This window comes from Lates calcarifer, linkage group LG13 (genome assembly GCF_001640805.2).
Source record: "Lates calcarifer isolate ASB-BC8 linkage group LG13, TLL_Latcal_v3, whole genome shotgun sequence".
NCBI classification, from domain to species: domain Eukaryota; kingdom Metazoa; phylum Chordata; class Actinopteri; family Centropomidae; genus Lates; species Lates calcarifer.
In genome coordinates, this window is record NC_066845.1 from 7,975,643 (window position 1) to 7,987,920 (window position 12,278).

Here is a 12,278-nt window from a genome sequence, read left to right on the forward strand (position 1 = left end):
AGGAGGGTGGCCCTCCTTTTTTAATCACATCTCAAGGTCAGAGCTTCAGCTTGTTTCATTCTGTCTTACTATTTGTGTCTTCATTTTTAAATTAACTCGACAGTTCTTGGTCTACAGAATATCAGAAATTACTGGAAAGCAACTGTCAAGGTGATGTCTTCAAGTTACATGTTCAGTCTGACCATTAATCCAAACCTCAAAGATACTGAATTACATCAAAAGCAAAAAATGGTCAACTACCAACTTTTAGTAATACCTCATGATTCATTTTCTGCTAGTAAACACATTTACTTTTTGGACTACATGCCAAACACCAGGAAAGCTGATTTTACAGCCTCCTGAGGATCATCAGAAGCCAAAATACACAAATACATATCCTGTCTATTACTTGATCTCTTCAACTTCAAAGCTCTGATAATCAGTGGTGTGTTTACCGATGTGCTGACCCTCTGTCATATCAATTACAGCAAGTTAGTATCAAAACTGCTATCCTCTAATCCCCTGTGTGTGTGTGTGTGTGTGTGTGTGCGTGCTAGTCAGCCAGTCATAATATCACCAACACTAATTGAGTGAGTCCAGAAATGAGAAGTGTGCACAGGTCCTCCCTAAGGGGTAAACAGTCAAAGTCTACATCCCCACACACACACACACACACACACGCATGCACACAAAGTCATTCTAACATAATTGATTTTCTAAACACTTCCATACTTTATGGTCACTGCCAAATGAAAACTCACTCAAATAGGTTGGAGGCTAATGTCAAACGAGGTAAAATTACTTCTGTCTGCACTTGCTGCCGTGTACAACCTTTTTAAGTCTACTCAAATGTTGCAGCTGAAAAAGTTATTCTCAATCTCTTAAAGCGATGGCCCCAAAGATTCTTTATTCAGCGCTTTATTGTAAGTTCTTCTTTCAGTCTTTGATTTTATTCATACTTTTCTTTAGAGATTTGTACAGCCAAATCTATCCTGCCTGAGAGATGGAGCCTAAGGTGCCATATATTCAGCTCTTTTTTTGGTGGAAGCAGAATCCATCTTTCTTTCTCTGCTTCAATAGGTCAAAGACACTTTACAGACACACCTTATTTTATAATGAAAAGCTTGATATTAGTGATGGAAAATCAAAAATCACAATCTTCACTAAATATTTTTATCTATTTTATTTGTATTAAATATTAACAATAAGCAGACAGCGGACAAAATCTTTTGATAGAACATTTCTCATGTGAACAAACAACTGTGAGAGTGACAAAAACTATCTTGGACAGAAAGTGAAGAGAAATACTTAAACACACACTGAACAGTTTTTTTGACCATAAATAAGCCCATCAGACAGTTCTTGTCAAACAGAAGTTTCAAAACTGTTAAGACCATATAAAGCGAAAAACAACTCTATGAAGAGAATTTTATTTGCTTTGGATGGATTGTCGTTAATGAGTTTATGAGCTAACTGGTCAGAGGCTCACAGTTTGAGTCTACCCTGTGGTTTTATATACTTAAACACAGACTTCATCCTGAACTGAAAAAAGCAGCTTTAATAGATTATTATCATCCATCAGCCACTTTTCTGACACAGATATGCAAAAGTTTGCAAAGTCATCTCAAGCAGAAGTAGTCATAGTGCAAAGGTTGGATTTAAAAGTGTGTGTGTGTATGTGTGTGTGTGTGTATGTGTGTGTGTGTGTGTGTGTGTTGGAGAGGGGAGGGGGGCTGGTCAACTGACCTTTACATGTAAAATTTATCATAGAGCCTACGTTTAACATAGAATTTGTCAGGTTTGTTTTCTGATGTGTAACTATAGCCTGAATTGCTTTGGTAATAGCTCAGACCTCTGACTACATTTATCAATGAATCAAAATCTTCAGCTTTTTTTTGTGTGTGTGTGTGTGTGTGTGTGTGTGTGTGTGTTAATCTCTTGTGTGCCAACAAACAACAAGTAGAATGTGAACCCAAGTTTTCATTTATGTGAACACAAACTCTTCATGTTCATGAACAGCCAATCATGAACAGTTTCAATCATTTATGTACAATTATACAATTAAATTTCTTTATTACAGCAATTCCAAAAGAACAAAAAAACAAACAAAAAAATGTAATTACATTAAGCACATTAAAAAGCTAGGATAGTATGTGTGATTCATTAAAATTATAATCATGGTTATTATTATTATTGTCATCTCAATCATGATTATCATCAGGACTACTACTGTTATCTGTTAGTGCCAAGATGCTTTTAGGACAGTGTATTTATGACAATAAATATAAATAAGGCAGAAACAATAAATAACATTCCAACAAATTAAGTGTAGTAAATGCACAACATGCTGCAAAGTAAAATGAAGAATCGAGGTTTGTGAGGTGTGCCAACTTCATGAACTGTAGACCACAGCAGTGAAATTCAACATCATTTCATTGTTACAATTGGAGAAAATGTGTTTGTAAAAGACGTTGGTGCCACTGCCATTTCAGAAGTGGCCTTTTCCTTTCGTGATGTGTGACATGGCCAGCAGCCTGCCTCTCAAACACAGCTGAATCAAGCACAGCTGTTTCAAACATGGTGAAAAAAAAATGAATGAGTGGGCAGCAGTGCACACAGGGCCAAATACTCCCTCATTCCACATGGTGTCAGCTACATTATGATACATGCATTGATGAGGGATGCAAATAGACTTTCTTCAGAGGTCAGCCAGCGACAAAGTGTTGTCACCCTCCACCTGTAAACAAACCTAGCAGGGAATGTTTAGTTCACATTACAGCTGTGGTTCTGAGTCCAGGTCCTCGGGAGCCACATTACTGCTGGCCTTCTATCTGACCAGGTAGTTAATTGCATTCACCAGGTGTAAAATTACTCCCCAATTAGAAAACTGGAATGAAAAACGGTAGCGCTGTGTGTACCAAACCGCAGGACACAGAGCCACAGCAACAGAATCAGTGATAGATACACCGTATGACAATACAAGCTTTGGGTAAGTAGGCTAAGCAGAGGAGCGAGATGGATATATACAGGGAGGGACTGAAGGACAATGAGGACGGTGGATAAACTGGAAAGGATGAAATAGGGTGAGGGAAAAAATATGGACAGAAAGAGAGGGGATGATGGAAAGAAAGAGAGGAGATAAAAAGAGAGGAAATAGTGTACAAATGAAGCAGACCAGAGGGAGGGTCGTAGCTTCCACCAGTGGGAACTGAGCTGTCTTCCTTCAGGCTCTTCTTCACCTCTACCAGGTCCTTGCCTCACAAGGTGTGCACTAGAACACACCCACACACACAATTTATACAACTTCCCTACAGCCAGGTGCCGTTTAGAGACAGACAAGGTCAACAGCTTCTCCCAGATCTAACATTTTCTGTAGATGCCGGGAGCTGTGAACTTCTGGCCTGTACTCAGCAGCAGAGCAGGCTCCCACCTCTTGGTTGACATTATAAGATTTTCCCCAAAGCCTATGAGAAAAGACAGGGTTGTTCGACAGTCTTGTCAGTTCAACAGAGCAAATACACTCACCGAGCATTTTATTAGAAACACCTGTAAACCTGAACATCTGTTTATCCATACAATTATTTAATCAGCCAATCATGTGGTAGCAGTGTAGTGCATAGAATAATGTAAATAGAGTTCAGGAGCTTCAGTTAATGTTCACATTACACATCAGAATGGGGAAAAAATGTGATCTCAGTGACTTTGACTATGGCAAGAATGTTGGTGCCAGACATGCTGGGTTTGACCGTTTCTGAAACTGCTGATCCTGGGATTTTCATGCACAATAGTTTAATCAGAATGGTGTGGGAAAAACAAAAAATACTGTTGACTCTTCCATCTGTGTGCCTCAGCAGATGGAAGGGTCAACAAATTTGGCATCAACAGCATGAATCCATGGACCCAGCCTGCCTTGTGTCAATAGTCTGGACTGCTGGTGGTAGTGGTGTGATGATGAGGGGAATGTTTTCTTGGCACATTTTGTGCTCCTTAATACCAATCAATCGTGGTTTGAAGGCCATGGGCTATCTGAGTATTGTTGATGTATGCAATCATGTCAGCATGGACCATGAGCTCAAAGGAATGTTTCCAGCATCTTGTGGAATCCATGCCGTTTTGAGAGCAAAAGGACGACCTGCTCAGTATTAGTATGGTGTTCCTAATAAAGTGATTGGTGAGTGTATATTCAGTGGCAGACTGAACACGTAGTTAGGCAGTCCAGTTGTTAACACAGGTTAAAAAAGGAGAATTTCCTCACCAATTAAATTGTGACACGTTTTGTACCCAGTAGTGTGATAATGTACGAGTCAGCAGGGCATGGCAGTTACAGCATATGTAAATCTCACTCAAAAGATATGTGTCCTACTGTCAACACAATTGCTAGCCTTATTATACCAAACACCACCTCATTAGGTCAGTTTGGAAAAGATAACCAACACATCTGAGATCAGGAAGATAAAAGAAGGCTAACATATAGGGACTGGGTATCAGTGAAAAAGTCAGTGCTGATGCTTTTACAGATAAGAGAGTGTGTAAAATCATGTTTTTCATTTTCCTTCTTTTCATTATTCGATCAAGTAAGCAATTTTCCGTCATTAGTGTCTCCCAATAGAATGAGACTCTTCTCAATTGATTCCCATGATAAAATTGTCATAGAAAACATGTAAGTCAACTGTAATTTCATCATTTTAAACATTTTTCCCATTGAACTCCTTAAAATTGATATTGACACTGTCATTTAGCAAAGCACCAGTAGGTATCCCTGTTCAATACCCAGCCCTAAAGAAGATTTGAAGGGCTTCATTCCAAAATCTGATAGTTCTTTCCACCAATTTTGGAAAAAGAAAATACACACTGCTGGTTGTTCCAAATCTAAAAAATCTAGTTGTGTTCAATCTTTTTGTCTGAGGTGTTCTGATGTTTTTATCTAAGGGTGCAGTGTAAGTGTAATTTTGTTATTACAGGTGTGAAATTGTTCAAATGACAGATATCTCACTTTAGAATGAAACGCTTCATTTCAGCTTCTGTACTCTACTAATCTAACATTGCAGATACACATTGATTCTTGTATATAAAGTGGGTAATATTGCAACAGAGTACACCTAATGCCTTATTTATGTGAATAGAAGGATAGACGGTTAAGTTTTAAAAACACTCTTCAGACAGGTTCATGTCTTAGAGGTCATGGCATGTTTGATTCCCTTCATTAAACACTGAGGTGAGAGTTGATACTGAAACATTATTAAAAGACTTTAAAAGTCACCCCCATCCCACTTCTGTTGCAGTACAAAATGCTCACCTTTATTTTCCATAAATTTTAAAAAGCATGCAGCAAAAGGGTAATGTCTCTTATTCTGGACAATCTGTAAGTGGACGTCAGGGAGCGAGGAGTTTCAGCTGATGGGTTTGGCAATGTGAGAATATATCCTTAGAAGCGCAAATTATGGTCAGTTCCATAGTTCCTTAAGCAGCACATGGTTTAGTAAAAATTATAAAATAAATGGATAAAAATAAATCTTAGAAACAAAAGCACACACACATATACATACCTCATGTCTTGGTTTAACACTCTGTTATTTGTACAGATTGTGAGGCAGAGATATCACAGATGATGTCTGTGTGTGAGTGTGTGCAAGTGTGTGTCACTGGGTCTAGTGTGTGTGTGTGTGTGTATCTGCATGGATATGAGGTTGTGAGTTTGTGTGCACTTTGTGTGTCTGTGGGCGTAAGCACATCTAAACTGTCAGCATGACACAACGTGGGAGTTCTGATAGACGGGTGAGTGCCTTTTTCATACTCACAGCGTGTGTGTGCACTTGCATACGAGCGTGTTTAAGTGAGCAAATCTATGAACAAAATGTCAGCAAAGGGCTGGTCTGCATTGTGACGGGAGACAAGTGTGATTGTAAGCGTGTGTGGTGGATGATTCGGGGGAACTGAGACAGGTGAAACACGGGCAACTTGTACCGAAGGAGCAGCAATTTTTCTATAAAGTCACACATTTTGTCACGTAAGTCAATGATATGGCTGCTTATGGTTGGGGTTCCCTCAACTGTCTCTCTGTGTCAGAGCTTGCAGTTCGGCAGTGTGTAGGGAATGTTGGAGGAAGACATTTTTACGACTGTAGCTATGCAGAGACAGAGGGCCTCGAGGTGGTTGTCCTAAACGACCGGTAAATGTGGTGGATGAGGTTGAAGAGGAGGAGGTGGAGGGAGGAGTAGGAGGTGGAGGGGAGGCTTGATCGGATGATGAGATGCTTGGAGAGGGGCTTCCTCTACTTGCAAGACTGTGGAGGCTTGAAGAGGCGCTGGCCCCTACTGCACGAGGGATATGGCTAGGAGGGTGGTGATCTCCCCCTCCTCTCCTTATTCCACCTGACAGACTCACTCCACCTCCTCCCCCTCCTCCTGTAGTTAGGGACTCGGCGGACGAGGACACCCCCTCTGGCTGCCTGGAGGACAGAGATGGAATCGCGGTGTGATTAGCAGCCGCCAAACCGGAGCCTGGGCATTGATTTGGGATCGGGCCTGGGTGTGACACTTGAAGCTGGGCTGGAGTAGTTGGTGAGGTTTGGGCTGACACTGCAGAAATGGCAGAGGACAGGTTGGAGGAGCCTGGAGCCAGATTTGGAGCTGGGTTACGGGCTGTGGACTGTGCCAAGACCCCCTGGCAGTGGCGCTCCTCCCTGGCAGTGTGTCGCTCAGAAGCAGGAGGCTGGCCGTGCAGAGGTGGGTAGTGATGGTGCTGGTTAGAGTGGTCCCCTCCGAGTGCTGCCCCCACACCCCGCACTACCCTTCGGTCCCTTGGAGCCAGGCTGCTGCTGCTGCCTAGTCCTGACCACCGGCCTGGATGATTGGCCTGATTGGAGATAGAAAAACAGAGACACAAAAACAGATGTTAAAGAGACTCTGCTATTTACTCTACACTTTCCGTCAGCGTCTTTCAGAGTGCGTGAAGTGTACCTGCCATTTTTCAAAGAATAATTCACTGAATATATCCCACGGGGACAAGTATAGGAGAGAGACAGGAAGACACAGACAGACAGAGACAAATAGAGAGACTGGCAGCACGAGAAAGAGCACTGTTGTGTGTTCAGTATAGATTGTTAATTGGGTGACATTTGGAGAACGATCTCTCTGGGCTCCTGCAGCTTGTTCTAATTGTTTCTAAATCAACCGGAACCCTGCTCACTAAAGAAGAGACACACACACAGACACATACAGACACACACACACACATTAGGAAACAAATAGGACACAGTGATATGTGCATGTATAAAGTTATGCACTCAAGGTATGCAAAATCCCTACTAACAAAGCTATGGGATCTCACTCTCTCGGTCACACACACACACACACACACACACACACACACACACACACACACACACCACACACATATACACACAATGGGGAGGATGGCACATAAAGCTAGATGGCAGAAACGGGAGCCACCTGTTCTCTTTCACACTCCACTGAACCCCCTTATGCAACATATCCCATCACTGTCCCCCTTCGCTCTCTCTCTCTCTTGCTCGCTCACTCCCCCCCTTTCTCCTTTTAACTCTCTTTCACATACACACATACACACACACACACACATAAAACTAAAGTCGCACTGGGACCAAGTGCGCAGTATTCACTAAAGTAACACAATCTCCTCCGACACTGAACCTCATGGGAGAATAAGCCGAGTTGAGTTGACATTTGCCGACACAATGGCTGTGTGTGTTTTTCTGTGTGCATATGGATGAGTGTGCGTCTGGGTAATTGTATAGGCGCACACGCCGTGCGTGTGTGTGTGTTAATATGCATCTCAGTGTGTACATGCATGCATTTGTTTAGATGCCCACATGCTTTCATGTGCATGAACGTGTTCGGGTTTCCATGTGTTTGTGCATGATGAAATGTAACATAATTACAGTTTTGAGGCTGTCGACAGGAGTTTGGTGTGAGAGGCAGAAATGTAATTAGCCAGAACACAGCTAACTGAGCAAGTACAGGTATGACAGTGGAAATGCTAATTCATTGAAACAGTTTCTTTTCATGAGCTAATACTGTCAACCTGAAATCAAATTAAATAAGGGAAGGGGGTAGGGAGAAAGTAGGCGTTCACAAAGAAACTTGAAGTTAGACAGTGTGAATTAGAAAATATGCTTATTGGACAGAGAAGCTAGCTGTGATGTATAATTGGCCAAAGTGTTACAAGCACTTAAAGATAAAACAAAACACTGACAGGAGTAGTAATTCGATTTGTAGAACATGCACCATATTGCTGATCCTTAAACACAACTTGATATAACCTACATTTAGTCAGTTTCCTCCTCTTCTTCTCAATCTTAATCTAATATTATTATCCCACTTACTTACATATCTGCCTATTTTTCTATGCAAGCCCACACACCAGCTCCTTGACACATATCACTGTGAGCTGGCACTGGCACTTGTGTCAACATACACCAGTGTTCTATTTCTCAAAGTCAATGCACATCAACCCTGCAGAAAAGCAGCAATTTCACTGCATCCTCTCCCTGAACTGGCCTATATCTATCTGTAATCTGACTTCTGTATGACAATGCCAGTGAGTGCTATGGGTGTCAATTTATGGTCATCAAATGATGACATGTGCCGGTGCGTGTTGCACTTCACGACACCTTTAAATGGATCCTTTTTCTGTTTTGTAGTGTGCACTGTTGTGTGCATACACATGCACAGTGTCATACTGGTGATTTGTCTCAATATTTTATAAAGCAAATTGTAAAAAGTATCCGCTTTAATTAAAGCATATGTTGGGTTAGCAGATAAGAGTTCAAACCCTTCTTGTACATAGGACAGACACAGATTACAGTACTGATAATATTTAATAAAGTAGTACTTTTCATGAACTAAAAAGAAAGTGGTGCTAATTATACTGTGTGGTTGGAGAACTCTTATCGGTGCAGTGGCTTGTGAAAGTTTCCAGGCCCTGAACACCACCAGACTTTTAATATCTTACTGTGAGGTGCTATTTTTAGCCTTTTTTTTTGCATTTCAAAGTATGAAAGGATTCTATGAGGATTTAGCTGTGACTGTTCTGGGCTCTAATTTAGTCTGAGGCAGTGTGGACTACAGGGTGGGGTAAATATGATAAGTAAACAAGGTCCTGAGAACAATAGGGGGAAAAAAAGAACAAGTGAAGGGGGTCAATCTTGCTCTGAACCTTTATGTTCTTGATACTTGTCTTCAAGACTATAATGCAAAGTTTTTCTTTCTCGCCTTACTTTAAAGACAAAGAGACTTTCTTTGCATTTCTTTTTAATCTTGAATGGCTTACACAATCAAAATGTGGACTACAAAAGACTGTTACATTCATTAATAAAGTCTTAATCTGTCCATGCTGTGTGTCTCTAATGCTTGTAATCTCCCATCTACAGTACACAGAAACATGGGAGAAGTTTCTGACATGCTCATTTGATATGGCTTTTAAAAAATATGAATGACAGCCAAACTGCACTTTAAAAGCTCAGTCTTGTGTCCTTTCATGTCCAACTGTTTTAAAAAAACAAAACAAAACACACACACATGCACAACAGTGCTCTGCCAAAACATCAAACAGTGTGTCATCCATACAGCTTACTTAAAGAGCTCGGGGAGTGTGTCTCTGCTTTCTAATGGGCTCTAATGGGTGGATAAACACTACAAGACTTCTTGCAGATTCCTTGATCTAATTAAGAGGAGTGAGAATTTCCATTCCAGCCAAATTTTCTACATAGGGGCGCTGTGAGAGAACATGAGGGAATTGCAACAGTGCTGAATATCCACTATGGTCGTGCAGGTTTATGTGGGACGGCTTAATTAGGGCTAAATTGCTAATCTTAACAAAAAAAAATATCTGTAGTGTTTTTCCACCCTCAGACACTTGAGAAAACAACAGAAGGTAAGGCGAGAACAGCAAGATACAAATTGGCAGACAACTTTGAAAGAAATAATTACCAGGCACAGTACAAAGAGTTGGTTGTAGAGACATATGCTCTGTATCAAAGGGACATTTCTGATCCAAGTTCGGGGAGAAACTATACAAAAGAAATAATTAAATACAGTGACTGAAATGCAACTAAAATTGGAATAAAACTGGGGCGCCGTGTGTGTGTGACTGCACAAGAAAGGACAGACAGACAGACAGAGAGAAAAAGGTCAAGCACAATGAAAGTGAGGAGTAAACAAATAGGGGAAAAGAGGTGAGGAGACAGGAGTGAAAGAATGAGAGACTAGTGAAAATGTGATTAAAAACAGAGATAAAGAAAAATGAGAACAGACAGCAAGGCAGCAGAGAAAAAAAGAGAGGAGGACTGATTTACAAACTCAGGTGTCCTTTCTCAAGTACACGCTCTGCGGCAAGCAGGCTGCCTCATCGCCTGTGACAGAACGACCTGTGTGTGTGCAAACACTCGAGAGTGTCTCTATTACACACGCATGCACGCACGCACACACACACACAGAGTCCTATAAATACACACACACACATACACCTAGGTAAATCAGAGTGATTTAAGGAGGCCCTTTCCTGCAGCCTTAGTTTTTATTGGGCAGTGAAGAACACAGCAATGTGGTAATGGCCAAGTTTGCATAAAAGAGCTCCTTAAAACCCTAAAACATCCCTATGCAACACTTGCTATTTGCCTGTCTTACTCATTTTTATACTAGGAAAAGAGAGGGGGCAGGAGATTTATTTCATGACTTTTGTTCCCCTCAAACAAACTAAAACTAAGTAATTATAGAAAACAACACAGACTATAGCTAGGTGTAACACCAGCCTATAATGTAAACAAAGTACTCTAACTGTATCTACCATCAATCACACACGATGGCTCTGCATTCCTGCACCCACACATCTAGTTCTAATGAAGGCCATGGGGCTGAAATGCATAAGACCCCTAAAGTTTCCAACTCTTCACATTGAGTAAAAGTTTGTAAATGTGAATTTCTTTATGTTCTGTGACACCCACATACTCCGTGAACAAAGTAATCCTGTGGTTCTTTCAGAGTGTGAAACGCTGGGGTGTTCAGTACAGATACAATAACAGTACAGTACACCCACACAGATGGTACTCTAAATCCTATTTAGATGATAACCAAATACATTTTCCATCCGTGATACGTGAGCCCAAACCAGCCTACCTCATCCTGTCTACCTTTATCTCAACAGACAGTCTCATTCATATTTGTTTGTGTATTTATGCCCAGTGTGACAGAAAGTTGTCAAGGCGTAGAAATCTAAATTTGATCTCGCCTCTTTAACCATAATTAACGATACTGTTGTTGCGTGGGGAATCAAAAGAGAAACAATCCTTGTTGAGTTCTGAGGCAGTGGGCAGTACATCAAGAGTGCTACACACTGGTTTACATCATTTCTGAAAGTGGAGGAGTGGAAAAAAAAAAAAAAAAGCCAAGGCTGAGAAACATGATGTCCACACTCAGAAATCCCACAAAGCCCTAACTCTCATTTCCTGTGTTCTTGCCCAGAAAGCATCATTGAATATTCACAGACAAGATGTGTAGAGAAGAGTCTTCCACATCAACAAAGGGCACTTTGTTGGATAAATCGGCAACAAAAATAATCAAACAAGGGGTGAAACTGCAGCCTGGGCCTGGTGTCTCAAGGCCATAGCATACCTTTGCTTTGAACTTGCAGGTTTTCATCAATACACAATCCCCTTAGGAAGTGAGTCTCTTGTACAGCCAGTAGCGGCATCCTTGCTTTCCCCTCCCTCTCACTTCATCACTCTTTGTTGTAGTCCTCCATCTCTTCCCTGCCTCTCCATTTCCCTATACAACTCTCCCAGTTTCTAACTGCTGTCTCACTCTGCACCTCACCTGTCTCTCTGATTTTTATGTGAAATGTAACTCACACTAAATTACATGGTACAGGAAGCACATTAAAATGCAAGACATACAGTAGTACTAAATCAGGATAGAAATTCCAACAAAGAAAGAAGAGGAGGGGACAAGACATAACACGTAAACAATGTCAAAGGTCAAAATTGATACTGTGAATCACTAGACTTGACAGTAACTGTAGGAAAGAACATAAAAAATGGACCTAGACATAAAGAGCATTGTGCATAGTTACATTTATTGTAGTTCTGGTCAATTATAGATGGTTGACAAATTAAATGAAGAACCAACATAATAAGTTTTTGTAAGGTGTTGGGTCACCACGAGTCACCAGAGTCATCTCGAGTCATCTCTTAGCTAAGCTATATGCTTTTATGTACATTCAGTCTGTCCAACCATTGTCTGACTGTTTGCCAATGTTTAGTCTTT

General features: G+C 41.0%; 1 protein-coding gene across 1 annotated transcript in view; it reads right to left on the minus strand.

The window, feature by feature from the left end:
• Window positions 1–1,147: 1,147 nt before the first annotated feature.
• ccser1 (coiled-coil serine-rich protein 1) overlaps window positions 1,148–12,278 on the minus strand; it is a 115,451-nt gene continuing 104,320 nt past the window's right edge. Inside the window, exon 11 of the mRNA XM_018669372.2 lies at window positions 1,148–6,834. Within this exon, the coding sequence (XP_018524888.1) occupies window positions 6,025–6,834 (810 nt within the window). The 3' untranslated portion in view covers window positions 1,148–6,024. The remainder of the gene's footprint in view (window positions 6,835–12,278) is intronic.